An 18616-nucleotide genomic window follows, 5' to 3' on the forward strand; every position below is an offset into this window, starting at 1 on the left:
TGCATTTTCAAGGCCCTTGAAAGTCTTGGAAATTTTTGCCATCTTTCAAAATCCTTAAATTTCGTGAGCAGTGCACTCTCACATTGACATCGCGACCCTCTAAATGTGATAGATCGGAAGTAGTAATGCGGCGGGGGAGCACATGGTCCCATTTTGCAAAAATGCATGTGAAAAAAGAAAAAGGTTGGTTTCATGGCGAGCATGAAACGATAAATGTGATAGCAAGAAATCCGAATGTATCCGAATGTCACACGAAGGGCAAGCAACTCCATACATGAAATGCGCTGCTCAAGCACAAAGGATGCACGAAAAGAAAGCACACAGGAGAAGTGCTGATGAACAACTGTCACAGCTCTACATTAGAAGCGTGCTGCTTAAACACCAAGAAGGATGCTAAAAAAGAACATCCATGTATCCACAGGATGAGTACAAATTAATCACTGTGACAGTTATTACCACTTGGTGTTCCAGCAGCATGCTGCAAGTGTCAACTGCACAAGCCATTGCTCTTAATGGGGTGGTGCCATCCGAATTCCAGGCTATATCAAGCATTCTGTGGGTTTGCTTTGTATGCAAAGACACTCCACACGAATGGTCGGAAAGGTCACTTCCCAAGTGTACCTAAATGCTCATTCTCCTGATTGACGCCCATCGTGAGCGTGGCCAACTCTGATGTAGTTCTATAGACTCATTCCATGTTTGTAAACACAAGTAGACGATGTCGGCATTATTCACTCACAATTTGTGGTGGGAAAGCCGGACTCCATGCCCCGCGCCAAAAGCACTGAGGGTTGCGATCTGCACCAACCAACAAACAAAACGTTGTTGAGAGACGCGACTCACCCTCACATTCTGTGTTTCCTGCCAGTGATTACTTCAGGAGCCTTACCCCTATATTCAGAAACGCTGCTTGACTTGATCTTGACTTGCCACAGGCTTCAATGCAGCACAAATGTGTTTTGAACGCTCTGTCTTTAGGCCGTGCCAAGGCAGCACAAATGCACAGACGCATTGCGAACGCGCTGCATTGAAGGCGGTTTAAAGTTTAAGTCGAGTAGAGTTTCTGAATACGGGGGTTAGTGCTGCTGATCAGTAGCGCACGCAACTGATAAGCCCGTGTCGAGGACCAGTTCACTACGGCTGCAGCCCATTCCTTGCGACGGTCCTTGTCAAGTGGAAACCGATAAAAACTTATGCTGCCGTTCTTATGCCTTTCAGCACATCCAACCGCGATACAGCTCGTCGGTATACCGTACCGTTTTTTTTTCTCGTTGCTTGACTGAGAACACCACATGCACCATCGAAAACTCAGCGGGAACTGCGTTAGGCAGGGCGTCTTTTGCCTACCAAGCGAAACCAAACGCCTGACGACAGCGCCACCACATTTTTGTGACGTATTTCCCGTAGAATTTGTCTATAGGAGGGGCAACAAAAGTTGCAGTGACGTCACACCACACCTGTAGTGAGGTGAGTGACCTCTGGACTTGCGCCACATATACGTACCGGCAAAGCATCGGGGCTGCTGCAGCTAGCGGCATGATTGTTTCGCAGGTGCTTGTGTGGCACATTTGTGCGAGAGCAGACGATACTCGGCATGACGTGTGCAAAGCTTTGTGATCATGTGACTGTCAGCTACACTGCTACGTACCAGCCCGACTCGGGGCCTTCAGGAACTGAAAATTGTCCATATTAATGAAGCGATCAATTATATAGCGAGAATTAAATCGGTGAATGTATCATGCTTGTTGGAACTATAATAAAGCTTGCAGCAAAGAGCGTGCAAGTCACAACCCTTTAAGGACTGACTGTACATACGCGTTGAAGCCAGTCAGCGTGTAACTTTCTGATGCGGCATTGTGCCCTCTCTGTATGGAGAGAGTGAGATGGTGTGAAAAGTTAAGACTAGATTTTTTCGTTATAATTGTGATATCCATATATTTATTGTAAGTGTAATAAATTGGTCATTTTTGAAAATTTTAGAGTGAAAAGTTTCACCTTAGCACGCCACTTTGTGTCTGTGACTTGCAACAGGTCCTGGAAAGTCCTTGAATATTTTTGAATTTTTGCTTTGCAAACCTGTGCGAACCATGATACAGCAGCTTTGGTGTCGAAAATTGCCATGACGACGATACCATCGACTGACACTTCAATGACATTGGCTGGACAGGGGCGACGACTTGTGCATGGCACTGGGGATGCAGTTCGTGCCTCGGGTACTGCGGCTGATAGTATTTCTGCTCGGTGGGTCCGGAACGCCGACGCAGAGGGGAAGGGGAACGACAACGTGGAGATAGGGAGCGGTGGGTTGGGCCGAATAGGCGATCAGGGGGAAAGTAAGAGGGAGGATGGCTGGAAGGCAGAGAGGAAAACTGAGGGTCATAAGATGGCATTTGTTGAATGTTGGGAGAAGCCTGGTGATGATGGCAATAATGCGCCACGGGGCAGAAAAATGAGGCCGGGGAGGCATTGGCATAGGCTGCGGTGAATAGGCTGGTGGCGAAAAGGGCGGCGGCGAATATATAGGCGCTGGCTGGAACGCAGGCTGTCGAGGTCGAGCAATGGCCTTAGTGTACGCGAGAGGTATGGGGACTGACTGGCAGCGGTTCACTGGTGGGAGGAAGAGCTTGTGCGACCTGATCCTGGATGAAGTCACGGAGTGTAGGGGTAAAACAGGGTGGTTTATCGGATAGACAGGACATCAAAGAGAGTTGGCGAGCGTCCTCAGTGCGAATGAAAGAGGAGCATGGTCGTCTGCTATGCCAAGGCTGGACAGGTTGGAAAAGAGTTGTCGGGCGCTGAGGGACGTCGGGTTTAAAGACGTTGCCTGTGCAGCTCGTCGAAACTCTGGCATAACTCTATCAGTTCGACGACAGTGCAAGGACTCTTGGAGAGCAACATTTGAAAGCGCCGTCGTGTTTAATCTTATTCTCTTCGGGCATCGACCCGTTTACCCCCTTGCAATGGTCCAGAATGTCCTCAATATAGCTTGTGAAATTCTTACCAAGCTGTTAGGACGAAGTACACAAGTGTTGTTCAGCACAGTGTTTTCGTACCTCGAGCCATCCGAAAACTTGTGTGAGGCTGGTTTTGGATACAGGCCACGTAGGAAGTTCAGCTTCGTGGTTGATGTAACACAGCTTTGCCATGTCCGACAGGTAGAAGGAGACGTAGCCCAACTTGGCAGCGTCATCCCATTTGTTGCGAGCACTCACTCACTCATATGTGGAAATCCAATTGTCAACGTCCTTGTCATCGGCGGCTGAGAAAACAGAGGGATCTCGCAGATGCAAGGAACCGGCGCAGAGGACAGTGGGTGGTGCCATTGGAAGAGTTGGAGTGGCCCTTACGTCGGTGGGCATAATGGACGGTAGAATGCGATTCTGATGTGCCAGGTTGATCGAAACTTAGCAGGCTCCACCTCTTGCTGAGGGGTTTATTGGCAGAGCAGAACGCGGAAAGAGAAGCAGTCAGAAGGGTCCGGCCAAAAACAGCAAACATGAGCTCATGCTGATGACGATGCCCTTGAGGTGCAGAGCAATGCCGCTGAGGCCACTCTTCTTCACTATACTTTTTATATGCACTCTTTTGGAAGGTTAGGATCCTGATTTTGAATAAAAGAATGGTACATTTCGTTCTTAGTTCGGATCTTTTCATGAAATGTTTCGTTATCCATGGCTTTCAGAACTTCTTCCAATCTACTCTTCTTCTAATTAGTGGGAAAGCATCATTATAGGCATTTAAAAACTTCCTAGGAAATTGTTAGTACGTCATGCTTACATACATTCTTAGGCCTATTCTTGAACACCATGCAAGGTAGCGTTCATACCACATATCAAGTATTTAAAAAACAAGTTCATAAAAGCCATGAACATTCTAAAAGTGTTGCAATGCACTACGTGGGGAAGTGACAAGAAGTGTCTGATGAATTTGTATAAAAGCCTCATACGTACTCGCCTAGACTATGGGGCAATAGCATATCATTCTGCGACACCTACTGCCCTTGAAATGCTTGACCCTATTCATCACCTAGGCGAACGCCTCTCTGCGGGTGCTTTTCACGCTAGCCCCATGGAAAGCCTGTACGTGAAATTGAACGAACGGTCGCTCCACCTAGAGAGATGTTACATGTCTTTTAAATATTATCTTAAAGTGAATGCAGACAAGGAACGTCCTTCACATTCCTCAATTAATGTCATGTCAAGCCTGGCTGTGTTTGAGAGATGGCCTTCTATGAGACAGCCCTACTCACTACGTGTGAGGGGCCTAATGAAGGAAACCACTTGAACACCGCTTGATGGCTCCCGCAGTATGCCCACCACCGTGGCAGTGGCAGGCGATAGATTGCGACATGTCCCTCTTAGAGGTTACGAAGGATGTGCCAATTGCACATATTCAGACATACTTCCTGTAACTACAACATAAATACACATGTCCCGAGTTCTTTACGGGTTTCCAACACTTCTGTGTCGTATGCAGCGATCGGGTCATCTTTTTTGGATGCCTGCGTTCTGCATCCTGATAGAAGCATTTTCACAGAAGCGTATGCGATACTTGTTGAAAAACGGGTCACTGACCAATGTCGAACAAAACAAATGTTTTGGGATCCGTACGGATTTCTTGTTCATAGATTGTGAACAAGGGATCCAATCCCGAAAGGTCGTCTATTTTGTTTGACATTGGTCAGTGACCTGTTTTTCAACAATGCTTTTACTTGACCAGACAATATTCCGTCATATTCTCGACTATGTATGCGATACTTGGGGCCGTTAAACACATTGAACAAAAGAAAACTGCAAAAGGCAATGGTATTCACGGAGTCACTAAGCGTGGTAAAAGCTCGAAAACGCAAACCCTGTCCTTGTCTTGCTTTTACTCACTTGTGCATGGTCTACACATCCAAACAGCATCTTGTAGTGTGCTGGGTGCCAGGGCATTGCGAGATCATGCCACCCAGAAGTACTATACTTACAAGATTAAAGGTTACAAGGTTAAAAGGGCATACACACTCTACACATGAAGCAGCTTTCCCCCTCGTGTCGCAGTCCCTCGTCATCTTTGTCTTTGCGCTAGTTTTTCCACCACGCTTCTCGCTGGCAAACTCGTCTGCTATCTCCATATCAGCTTTTCTATGACACCATACACAACACTCGCACACTCCTCCCATCACAAAACTGTAGCCAGGAAAAGTTTTATGACTGGTACAATAGATAGATATTTTTGTAAAAAAAACTCAGTGTTTGAACAGAAGTTTGCCTGGTTTGGGCTGCAGTAGTAAAGCGAAAATGTTTTATGATCTTTAAACTCTGGAGTACTTTTCATGTACACTTACTGAAATTACTTGAAGAAGCGAGAAAGGCAAGTCGGTCATTACGTTCATTGTCATAGGTAAAGTTTGTGCTTAGAGTGCCAAGTACTTGAATGTTTTGCTGGTTGGTTTCAGCTGCTTGCATACCTCGAAGCTTTCACCCGGAGCATAATATCGAGAACATCTGAAATCCAGAAACAGCTGGAAGGACTTGTTCATGAAACTATGGTAAGCTTTGGTATTCTTTACCATCGTCTACAAAGAGGTGACAGGTTTTCCGTTGAAAACATACATCATGTGTTACATCAGGTGTGCTGCTGATGTGCCACCATGTCTTGGCACATTTATAAACTGCCAAAATTATAATTGTGGTTGACCGGCTGCAAATGGTATGCTTGGTTACATCTCAAGTGCAAAGACACTGTTAACTTTTACATGGCAAAAAGTAAGTGTAAAGTGGTGCTGTATTCTATGTTAATTGGTACCTGGTTCATTATTTAGGTGGAGAACCGTGTGCTCAGATTTGGGTGCACGTTAAAGAACCCCAGGTGGTCGAAATTTCCGGAGCCCTCCACTACGGCGTCTCTCATAATCATATGGTGGTTTTGGAACGTTAAACCCCACAAATCATCATCATCATCATATTTAGGTGGAGAAATTATTTTTTTTTTTTATTCTTAGATGTGAACCCTATTTGCCTTGCTCTATGGCAGCACAGATACAGAATGGTTGGGCTCACAGGCATAGTAGTATTTGTCATTGAGAAGGCACTTTGATGTAGCCAGCGCTTTCTAGTTTTTCTTAATAATTGCATGTGTACTGAGCACATTCATACAAACAAAATTCGAAAGAGGTGTTCAAATTGCCAAACCGGGCAAGTTAAAGTGCAAATATTGTGGAGTTCTCCAAGTTTTTTTGTGTTTTAAGCACTTAGCGACTCAACTTTGGCAAGTTGACTGAGAAATCTGCTGGGACAAGAAGACGTACAACACACTGCTGTGCTTGGTGCACTGTATGTCTTTGTCTAAGCAGTTGTCTGTAATCTTCCTCGCTTTGGAAAAGCAACCTTTGCAATAAAAAGAAAAAAAAAAGGCCATCTGCATGCAATTCTTGGGGCTTCATTCCCTTTATGCTATTCATGTTCTGCTTTGCTCTCAAAACACATGCGTTGATTTGTCCAGCAACTCATATGGGCAAGTGAATGAGCACAGAGAAAGGTCCCACTTGGTGTACTCGCGATGGTAAGACAAGGGTTGTAACCACTCCGCTATCCAAGCATGGGAGTAGAACATAGCATAGCCTTTTATAGGGGTACAATATAGCATCGCAGAGGGCTGGGAATGGGAAGTGAGCATCAGGAGAAGGGGAGACAGTATAATAAAAAGAGAGAGTGATTGACGCTCATGAGGTGACAGGTCGTGGAGGACGCACCGTATGGGCGATTCCCATGTTGGGACCACTGGCAGCTGCTTCGTGGGCCTACTCAGAGCTGCCCCGCCGCGGTGGTCTGGTGGCTAAGGTACTCTGCTGCTGACCCCCAGGTCGCAGGTTCGTATCCCGGCTGCGGCGGCTGCATTTCTGATGGAGGCGGAAATGTTGTAGGCCCGTGTGCTCGGATTTGGGTGCACGTAAAAGAACTCCAGGTGGTCGAAATTTCCGGAGCCCTCCACTACGGCGTCTCTCATAATCATATTGTTGTTTTGGGACGTTAAACCCCACATATCAATCAAATCTGCTCAGAGCTGGTTGGTTGGCTATGGACATTGCCATGGAATAATATGGGCTTGATTAAATGCACCCCCGGAGCATGTGTGCTAATGTGCGAGTGCAATGCAATCTTCAAACAAGGCTTGTACCTACTGTCAGACCTGAAAGGATAAAACACATTCGCTAATCTGCTTTTCCTCACATGTTGGGCAAATCTCTACGAAACTCCACAAGACGGCCTGCACACGCGCTCTCCGACCGCGTTGGTGCCAGGCTTGACAAGGACAAGGTTTTCGACAAAGATTGGGATGTGCCTGCTACATGCGATGAAAATATAAAGCACTATTACGTTGCACGGAGAGTACCCGCTTTTAATGGAAAACCAATTGGCCTCACAGGCTTATGTTTAATGAGAAAGAAAGAGAAAGGGAAAACACAGTGAAAGCAGGAGAATCAGGCACAGAAGACATATAAGAGGTGTACAAAGAAAGAGTAAGCATGAAAATATAAAGAACAAAAATGCATAAAAAATAATAAAAGTAAATGGAACATAAATTTCGGGCGGTTTGCACTTGTCCTCTCTGTCTACCAACACATCTTATTTTGAGATATGCGGTTTTATCCTTGGTGCCTGTTCTCTTCCTTATTCTTTGTGCTGTCGTCCTCTTTGTTTTCTTTCCTTTTTTTCCCACCTCTTCGAGCGTGTCCAGATCATCGAAGTGATCATGGGTGGTACGCATGTTGAAATGCTGCCTTGTGAAGAATTTTTTTCTTTCTTGTTTAGTCTGTGTACTTGTTCTCAGGGTATACCATAGCGGTGTTTGCCAATATTCTGTGGCACATACTCTTTCGTGATGATGATAGTTTTCGGGCACAGTTACACATTCCACACACACCGAGCGAAAAGAGCTGCTGCATGAATAAACGAATCAAAAGAAACAGAGGAAGAAAAATTACGGAGGAAAGACCACTTAGCTCCGTACTTCCTTCAGGCTTGTGCAAAGCGGCCTAAATATTTGCCTGTCTACTGAACAAAAGAAAAAAAAGAGGATCTGTGCATTCAGAAGGATTGTGCATGCCTTTAGTGAGCTGTAAAGTGACATTCATGCTCATTGCAGATATCTGATGTCAAGGTGCACAACGTCATCAATGACTTCAGTCACTTGAACAGCCTACAGTTTGTGGAAAATGTGAGTAGGGTGCTTTTCTCACTCGCTGACTGTCGTTGACGTGCTGCCTTCCCTTCTCCTGCAGCGTGTCTATGATGAGGAGGATGTCAAGGCTGACTCCAGGGACATACAGGTAGGACCCTATTTTTTGTTTTGGATTATTTTTGAAAGGCTACGTTTCTGATTAATATCGCCTGGCTACTAAAAGTGTCAAGTTTAGGTTCCTAGTGAATAGTGATTTTGTCTGAGATCAATTAATATATATTATGAAAAGAAATGAGTATACTTATTGCGACTCAGCCAACTTGCAGAGTATATTGAATTGGAACAAGGCATGGAGTAATGTCATTCTTTTTGGTTCAAAGGGAAGTGGAAGCAAACAAGGATTTTGCTTTTGGTAGAATGCAAGTTGTTACTTATAAAATAGATTGTTTTATAATGCACTATGCTTTGAGCATATAATCTGGCCTAAGAAGCTTTTAAAATTGAAAAGGATTAATCAGTATTAATCAGTATTCATTTAACTTCAAAGGACCCCTGACAGTGAAACATTTCTTTGCGACTTTTTTACAGTGGTTTGTAGCTTTGCATAGGGTAATGCCAAAATTGAATCATAAATGTTCTAATGTATCGTCTAGTTTATGCTAGCATCGCTAATTCAGATAAATTCCGCGTCACTTCAATACACCTGCCTAAATACCACAAGAAACTAGCGCCTGTCCCACAGTGCCTGTGACTACGTGCCCTCAAGCTCCGGTGACGCTGAGTGAGTTGTTTTGAAATAGGGAGACCCGCAAGGGGTGAAAAATGAAACGATGTGGACTCTTTGAGCGTGTCCCCCTCGGAACAAAAAAAAAAGCATTCCTGGCGCAAGCAGCCAAGGACAGCCTGAGAGCAGCGCAACAACAGGGTGAGAGAGTTGACCAACCATAGTCTCCGGGTCGGGGTTTGCTCTGATGCCAACAATACTTGCCTCTGCGATGTCATGAGGGGGCCCACTGTCTACATCAGACCACAGAAAATATTGATTGCACCTAAATACTTGGACGAGCACGCGCGCTTACTTTAAAACCATCTTATAGACAGCTCTTGTCACTAATAATTTATCAGAAGTGCATGCAGGACAAACACAAGCATCTCGAGTTGCCAAATGAGGTGTCCTGCAATGTGAGGATTTGCGACAGTGTGCGTTTCTACTGGATAGGTGTATTGAAGGCAAAACACCTTTTTACTGCAGTGAAACGACCTTTGTAAGAGTGTTAATGTGCTCAAGTATACATGGGTGGTGATTCCACGTAAGATCGAACAAAGCATAGCTGGTTGACCTCTTAAATTTCTTTTAGCGTTTTGTATATTGTTTCTTGATAAGTTGAAAAAAAAAGATTCGCAATCGGTTTTGCCGGGAAAAAAAATTTTTCGAAGCACAGTAAATCAGTAATGACAAAAAAGTGGAGTGCCAAGCTTACCTGCTCTGCTGATTTGAATTACACAAAATAAATTACACAAAATATAATAAAGCTTCGTATTTCGAATTTGCTTAGCTAAATATATGCATAATTGTACTTACGTTCAATTATTTTTTGCTTCCTGAGTAGTGCATATAATTTTGTTTAAAAAATTTAAAATCGACCCAAGAAGTGTTTTTTTGTTCATTTTGCAGGCTTTTATTTGAAAGAGGGCTTACAACAGAGTGGTGAAAATTCCATTCTACTTTTTCTGCATCCTTACTTATAAAATGCTTTATATTAATAACACTTTTCAATGAAAAGATACAATTGGCTATCTTCAGAAAAACTGCATGCAAGGGAAACACTTTTGACGATTATTCAAAACGGAACATTTTTGATATTTCTTGAGCTTTCGCCACTTATTTTCTTGCACATCATCTTTCAGAATCAATAAAAACATGTTGGTTAAAGTGATTTCACTTGCAGTTATGGCTTGTCAAATAATGCTCTTGCACAAGAATAGGCAATTGTAGATTGGACTTCCTGCCTGCTAAGTATGGAATGCAGGCCTATGCTAGAATTTCTTAAAAGACAAGCAACACTCAAATAGCTGTTAACTCCACTGAGGATGCCAATCTCGAAATGATTTGGTCACGGGAGCGGCCATGAGTGCTGGATTAAGGAGCAAGCAAGCGCGCACAGTCCAGCGTGTTCCAGGCCAAAGAGGACTGTCCTTAGGAAGATAGATAGGGTAAATTCCACACATGTGCATTGGAGTGTCGCTATTTTATCCGCCCTTTGCTCCCATTGCAGCTATGTGCTCTAACCCGACATATCAGAAGTGCAGACGTAGCAGACATTGTTTGCTCTTTTTGTGTGTTGAAAGTACAAGTTCGCAGCATACGTTACGCGGGTTCACCTGTACCTTGAACATACGAAAAGAGCATCTTCAGGACAGTAATTTTTGTCTCTTATAAGCAGGGTACCTTGTATGCATTTTCTCAGTAACTTGTATTTTACTCTAGGCACACTGGTGTCTCTTACTGATGCATCGTCATTGGCACTTGTCATTGCCACTGCGCACATTATGCGCATATCCTCCAGAGGTTATCAAAAGCCTCTTTCTCAATAAACGCTGTTCACTGTTGTCCGGTTGTGGCTGTACGCTTCACTGGCAACGAGGCGGTCGAACCATTGGTCACACTGCGACCATGGCTGCACACACGGGGCCACCAGCTTTTAATGAGGAGGTGGACAACTGGGAGGCTTACCAGAAGCGCTTGGAAGCATACCTCGAGGTTCAGGACATCGCGGACGAGAAGAAACGTCGGGCAATTTTAGTTACTGCATTGAGCGCAAAGACAGTGAATTTATTGGTTGCACGCTGCACGCTGGTGAAGATACAGTATCTGAAATAAGCGGATGCCATGAAGTTCCTGGGTGAGTGATTTGCTCCGGCATGCAATGAAATCACAAAATCGTACAAGTTCTTCTCACGAAATCAGCTTGCAGGATAGTCAGCAAATGAATTTATAGTGGAAATATGAAAAAAATGCAAGTAGGGGAAATTGCGGTAACGCCCTCAACAGGATGCTAAGGGACCTCTTCATTGTTCACAGCATACGTGATGCGAGTGTTCGTTGGCATCTGTTGTCAAAGACAGAATTCGTGCTCAAGGATGCGGAAAAGGCAGTGCGTATTGCAGAGATGGCATCGCAATTGTGGACCATATGGCCAGCGTGCAAAACACGGGCAATGTGCACGCTCTCGCGATAAAGCGCAAGGGCCGACCACCCAGGCTCTCAGCCCCACGAGAGTTGGTGAGCAGGGAAGACTGGCAGCACGAAGAGGCATGCCCATGTTGTGACCAAAGTGGGCATACAGCGGCAAAATGGAAGTTTCGTTCTGTTGAATGGTTCACATTTACAAGCAAGGGCACCTAGCCTGTGTGTGCTAGCGGCACCAGTATTGGCAAAACAAACTATTTCATTGTGAAGGCCAGTGGTCAGATAACGATGACAACGAAGAGTTTCTGCTCAACGTGCAAATGGCATCAGTGAACATGGTCCAGCCAATTTATCGCACCACGGAATTGGATGGGGTGGCTCTCCAAATGCAAGTAGACACAGGCTCCCCCGTAACAATCATCACATGGCCCACCTACAGCAAATACAGTCGCCATCCCATGAAACACAAAAGAAGCTATTTCACGTCTAATAAACGTCTTGAATGGCTAGTCGAAAGAGCTAATACATGTCTTGGTCAAGACATTTTATAGGCGTAGACGGCCATCTGACAGTCAGATAGCTGTGCTAATGTCCCGCTAGTTGTCATCTAAAAGAATTTTTGCAAGACCAAATGTAAACATTTTCTAGTTGTTCTCGTTTGTTTGATGCAGTAGCATTATAAATGCATAACAAGCCATTCTATTAGAAGGGTGCTGGCTTGAGCTTGTTGGTTTGCCATACTCGTGAATTTTTTCGTGTTATCAAAACGGTTATAGTTCCGGTTTCGTAAACGCTGTGATCGCGCCAAGAGCAGCCGTGAACTTTGATCCTAAGAGTGTAATCGCGATCTCTATGGGAACGCAATCATGGCAAGCATCAGCGGGAATAGCTCGTGAACCCATCCACATGCTGCGCTCTCAATGCGAAAAGACTGCAAGAAGGGCATCTCTTATTCTCTTATATTTTCCTACACCAGCATATTGTAGAGTTAGGCGATATCGGATCTAAAAGAGTTCGCTGCCAGCCTTTGTTGCTATGGCATTCGTTGCTTCGCCATTCTGGTGAAAGTGTTTTTATAACGTAATGGCAGCATTCGAAAAAGAAATCAAGGATAGAGCTAATGGCGCTCGAAATAGGGGGGGTGGGGGGGGGGGATGTTTGTTTTCCGGAACAGCCTAGCACAGACTGGTGCACACGACTGTTCATTGAGCATATGCACGTATTTTCATTCATTTGGCCACTCTGCTTCGCTCTTATCAACTCTGCAGTTGACACTCACGCGTTCAGGTTAAAAAAAAGCATGGGTAGCTGTACATAACTAAAAAAGTCGCAGTATCACAAGTGTGAAGAAATGAATTTCGATAGCAGCAAATTGTAAGGTTATACAAAATGAGGCTGGCAGCTAACTCATTTGGATCCGATCTCACGTCACTGTACAAAATGCTGGTGTACGAGAATACGACTACTTCAAGGAGAGCAACAGTTTTCGTACATTCTCTTCATGATGAGAGTGTAGCACGTAAAAGTGTATGCGAGTCAGCGGCTGATGGCTCCCGAGCTAGCGTACGTGCCAGTGATCACGACCCCTCCCTTAGTAGCTAAGTTCATTGTTTTTGCTCGAGCGACACCCCCCTCTCCTCGCACGTTTTTTTATGCGCTTCCAAGACGAGTGGAGTGCTTCTTCTCTGTTTGACTACAGGCCTCCCGGGCAGGGGTATCGGATGTTATCGCATACATCTCCGAGCGATGGAGATTGGTGGCTGCATCGTTTAACCTCTGTTTCAGCCGTGTTCGTCGCGCGCACTCCCGCACTTTTACTCGTGGACAGAACATACGCTGTGTGGGAGTATGTAATCAATTTGTAATTTATACGGGACATGACGGCAACAGCAAAAACTGGTTGGGAGTGTTCGTATAATTTTTATTTCATTAAAGAGAGTATTGCACAACATAGCTGAGTGTTCAAAGAATGCAGCATTGAAAAAATGCAGTTTCATAAGTGCTTTTAACGGGGCTAAATTTGTTCTGAATGTATTTACTGCTCTACACTTGCTCAAAAGCAACCGTATGGCTGCTCCAAGCATGCTTTAAAGGATCTTTCTGGCTGCACCAGGCCTGCTTCAAATGTCCCTTCTGGCTGTTCCAAGCCTGCCACAAAAATCACTTTTGCCTGCTCCCAGGACTGCTCCCAAACCCATCTACCATGTTTCACCCCCTAGTTAGCGCGACTGTCTCTTTTTATTGAAAAGTGTTACATTAACATAAGCTTTGGCAGTTTTATATATAAGCTTATTGATCAAGTTATGTGGAACTTTAACTGCTCTGTCATAGGCCCTTTTTGAAATAAAGGCATGCAAAGTATAGGGAAAAAAAATTTCTTGGTCGAATTTGAGATTTTTTTATGAAAACATATACACTATAGAGAGAATAAAAAAATAACTGAACGCAATCATAAATATGCCTATATTTAGCTAGGTGAACTTGAAGTATGCAGCTATAATATATTTTGTGTAATCCATCGCCAAAGTCAGAAAAAGCGGCAGAGCAGGTAAGCAGGGCACTCCACCTCTTCGTCATTATCGATTTACTGTGCTTCGAAAAATTTTTTTCTGGCAAAACCAATTGCGGATCTCTTCTATTCACTCATCAGGCAACAATACATTTAAGGAAATTTAAAAGGTCGACTGGCCCTGCCTTGGTCGATCATGCGTGTAATCGCCCACATATATTTTTTTAATACTTGGAAATTTCAAATCATTTATAAATTCGTGTTGAAGCTAATTTTAATTGCAATACTTGTTCCATTCTTTGATGTGTTCGAATATTTACACATGCTTAGAGGCTACACAAAAAACTGAACTTGTTGACTCAGGGGATTCTTTAAGGGGAGACGCTCCTCGAAAAAGTTTTTTTTTTTATTTCTAGTAATAGAGACTTGAAAAGTTTGTTATTAGTATAGTTTTTCATGCAGATTTCAAATATGCAATCATTTTTTGTGTAGCTGCTATAATTATTGAGTTATGCCATAAACAATAGCAAAAAGTTACATTTTTTGCGGGCACTCTTTTTATGTACTAAACTTTCAGTAAAAGCACTGTGTCTGATCTTATTTGACTCTTGGTAGATTGAAAAGTGCAAATATCTATATAGACATGTCACAGAAATATTGGAACCAAGAAAAAAAAATTGTATTGAATGACTTATTATTTTCAATCTGCCTTGAAACAATAAGCTAATATTTTCACAACTAATGCTGGTAGGCATTGCAATTTAGAGTAGATATTTGCATTCTGCATGTGTTGAAGAATATGTGTGCCAAGTTTCGTTACTATACAATGAATATAAGTTTCTAAAAGGCTGCCCGGAAAACGTGAAACTGTCAGAAAAAATGAAAATGAGAAAAACAAGTTTGAAAGTTCGCAAAGTTGGCATTTATTAGGAAATCATTCTTTTTGCATCAAATTGGGGCACAATGAAAAGTACCTTGCCTTCAATGCACTGCAAGTGTCTAGAAGTCCCCTGCACCATAGCTTAGTCCTTCACGGCTCTTGCGGTCAGTGTCCTCAACACGAGCTCTCTTCGCTCTGTTGCGACGGTGTGCCCTCGCTTCTGCAGTTTGCTTCAGGTTCATCTTCCTGATGCGCATGACGTCACAGTGGTCACCATGTGTGGCCAGCTCTTGTGAGGGGAGAATTCCAATGCCTTCGAGCACTTCTTCAAAGCCCCTGTGGCCTTTGTTGTACCAGAGTACAGCAAGAGCGGTGGCTGTCTCCACAGTTGTTCTGGAGGCGAACTTTGTTTTTGGACATAGCAGCCATATCTTGCTGTTCAGCGATTCGGCTGCATTCTGTGTCTTGCCATGAAGGCACCGAATAAGGAGTTTCTCCTCTGTAAGGTGCTTGTAGATAGGCATAATTGTCAATCCTTGAGCCTTCGTCAACAGTGGGGTGTGGCGTGGTGCAGGCTCCCCCAGTGCTTCCGCACGCTTGTGCTTGCACCACGAATTTGGTCCCGCGGGGCAAAAGTTGTGGCTACTGGCACCATCACTGGAGCAGCAATGAAAATACGATGCCCATATGGCAGTGTACATATTTCGGACACTGTCCTTGTTGCTCGTGATGGCGATCTTGTAATATGTTTGTAGTTTTATTATTGTCGCATCTTTCAGTTTTTCGCCTCGTGGCAGTGGCGTTGCCAATTTCCGTAGGGCAGTTCCCAAGCGCTTTGCAACGTGGTTCGTGCACTCTTCTTTGTCAATGGGGGTGTCACAGTATACATTTGCCTCGCAGACTGCAGTGTAGGCCTTGCTGTCACCATCACTGAGGAAGCTGGTGAATCGCAGTGGAGTTTCATAAGACAAGGTCCTCTGCCATATATTGACAGCTGCCGCAGGTTCCATTGCATGGGATGAGCAGTCAGTGTTTTTTTGGCAAACTGGAAGATGAAAAGCTCGCCATATCTCTTCATCCTCCCCAAGGTCCCTGTGTATACTGCAAGCATGGCAGTAGTTCGAAAGAACTTCAAAATCGAGGCAGAGCCCTGTGTCCAGGGACACGACTGTGCCCACTCCATTGTGGCTTTTATGACCTCTTTTCTGCCAGGTGCCCCATCAAACATGACTGGCACATCTCTGCCGCCGACTGCATCCTTCGTGATGTTTCGTGCCTGGTGCAAGTTTTTGCTCACTGCCGTCATCGCCGCACCATGGAGCTTCTTGCAAATGCCGTTGAATGTCTTGTGATGCATCGGGCTCGGAAGACCGAGAATCGCACAAAATCGTGAAAGTTGGTCGTGGCCTGCGCCTATAGCGCGTGCTGCCAGAACTGCCTTCACGTTGACAGCAAAGCTGTCACGCGAGCTGCCGCTGTCAAAACGAGCGCTCGTTCCTTGGTCCCCGGCCGAAGCAGTAGGTCTCGACGTGTGCGTGAACGAAAGTGCAGATTCAGGGCAATCAGAATTTTGACAGCACAGTTCGAGGAATGCCGAAAGTCCTTTGCGCTTTCCAGCTGCCTCTCGCACGCCGAGCTTCCGTTCACGGCAGGTTGGGCATTGCGCACCCGCCACAAGTGCCGTCAGCGCATCGATTTCGCAAAGGAGCATGTTCGCAGTAGCAGCATCTACCGGTCTACGTTCACTCTCGAAGGATCCAATCTTCCTTTGGGATGCACTGACGAATTCCACGGCAGCGGCTATTTCACAACCACTGTCGCAGGGTTCGGTGATGGTGTTAGGCCTATCCGAAGTCGGAGCGTCGGGGCGTTAGTCGGGGGGCGGCATCGTCGTTCGCTGTCGCTTTGCGAAGCGTCCGATGCCGTTTCCCTCGATACTTGTGGCGAGTTCTGAACTTTCGATTATCTGAACTGCACTTCTTCGGGCTTGCCATGACGCAAAAATGCAGAGAAACGCAGAAAAACTCGATCGCGACGTCCGAGGCTTCGCTCTTTTGCCGGAGAGATAGGAGGGGGAGGAGCGTGGAGCACACCGCCGTCCAATGGCGGCCTCGCGCTGTGTGCCGCGATATTCAAAACGCGTGACGTACGCGTTGTTTTTCTCGTTTTTTGTTTATTCTGCGTGAAGGCACGAGACTAGCTACTAGTGGATTATGAAGGATACGGCCTTCGCAGCATGCGTGTACGATTGCAAATGGCGGCCAACGCGTCGTTTTCGCGACAGGACGACGCGAACTTCACCGTTTTTCGCGACTTTCGCGCATTTCTCGCGTCACCGCTGCCCACTTGGAAGCATTTTTTGATAATTTCTCGTGCGAATTTCAGCTTGATATTTTCAGAAGTAATAGATTATAGTCCAAGGATGCCAATACAGCCGAAAAAAAAAAAAAAAGCGAAAATTTTCCGGAAAACCGTGACTTTTCAACCCGCGTCTTCCCTTAAGACCCACAACTCAAACACGGTGTAACTCGTCCTTTTGTAAAAGCAAAATAGTGCACGAATGGTCTATTGGTCATATGCATATAAGACATGCAAGAAAATTTATATTTTGTAAAGATCATGTTGGAATGACTGTGCCGTTTGACTGGACCTTTAAAAAGCAGCTATGCACATTTGCACAACTCCCTAGATTATGAAAGAAGGTGTGTCGGGGACCGGCCTATATTGCCACATTCTTTCCTCGACAACCCTGTTACACTGTAAATGCTGCCTTGCGCAGACCTTGCCGAATGACCAAGAACAATCTAGATACTCATTGAACTTTCCGTTGCGATCATCACAGTTTCTTTTAGTATTTACATGGCTGCTAGCGATAATGTTAAAATGTTTTACACCACATGTGTAAATGCCGACTCGCTTTGATCAATGGCCGATGCTCTGTTCGCTACTATCAGTGCCAGTGTGTCGCTGTAATCTGACTTTCTATTCACCAGCCACGCACAAGTTCAGCCAAATAAAAAGTTTAATTTTGGACCTACAGCCTGCTCTCTTTGTCAACGTCACGACCCCATGACATCTAGTGAAGGTGCTTCCCGGCCCATGTTTCAGTTTCAGTTTTTTTCAGTTTCAGTTTTTATTGAGCATTTTCTTCACAGAGTTGCGAAAAAGAAAACGCAAGGATAAGAGCAAAAAGCTGCCATGTTAGCAGCTTGACGAGGCTCCTACCCCTTTTCACTTGGCATTACAAAAATCCGCAGAGCACAAAACATGAAAAAACAATTTGACGTCGATTTTCAAAACTTTAAGAAATTAGGAAATAAAAAGAAAATGCATCAAAATTACATCATTTTCAGGTTTACATAAAATAAGCAAATCACAAAGAGAGAAAAACAACAAAGAAACAAAGGAAAACAGCGTGCGGTCAATCATGAAACAATGAACACGTTGCTAAACGGCTACCAAAGTATTACAAAATGATTATACAACTTTTACAACACTGGGTATGCAAAAAGCACAAGTTTTAATGCACAAGGGAAACACTGACGAGTGAAATGTTGCATGTTTTACTCGTAAAAAAAGCAAAGAAAAAAAAATGTCAAAGAAAGCAAACATCATAGGATGCCATGTTACACACGAGCACTATTATAGGGTGTTTCTTTTACATATACAGTCGCCGACCGATTTTCCGGACTCCAAAAATTCGGACTTGTTGGATATTCCTGACTTCATAAATGCACCGTCAGGGATCCCATAGAGCTAATGCATTGTTTCGACCGATTTTTCGGGCGAATTAGCCCCTGAAAGTTCGATTTTTCGGACTAAATCGCTCGTTTTGTGCCACGCCCCAAGCCATTGTGAACGCCGCCATGTT

At 44.6% G+C, this 18616-nt stretch overlaps 1 protein-coding gene across 11 annotated transcripts in view; it reads left to right on the forward strand.

Annotated features, from left to right (window-relative positions):
• Window positions 1–18616, forward strand: part of LOC119175608 (uncharacterized) — a 497980-nt gene that overhangs the window by 24665 nt on the left and 454699 nt on the right. For 10 of the 11 annotated variants that reach the window (XM_075881653.1, XM_075881644.1, XM_075881647.1 and 7 more), the window contains exons 3-5: window positions 5441–5533; window positions 8131–8202; window positions 8267–8314. In XM_075881653.1, coding sequence (XP_075737768.1) covers window positions 5441–5533; window positions 8131–8202; window positions 8267–8314 — 213 coding nt within the window. The remainder of the gene's footprint in view (window positions 1–5440; window positions 5534–8130; window positions 8203–8266; window positions 8315–18616) is intronic. The other variant, XM_075881648.1, reaches the window with a different exon arrangement.

This window comes from Rhipicephalus microplus, chromosome X (assembly GCF_043290135.1).
Source record: "Rhipicephalus microplus isolate Deutch F79 chromosome X, USDA_Rmic, whole genome shotgun sequence".
Lineage (NCBI taxonomy): Eukaryota > Metazoa > Arthropoda > Arachnida > Ixodida > Ixodidae > Rhipicephalus > Rhipicephalus microplus.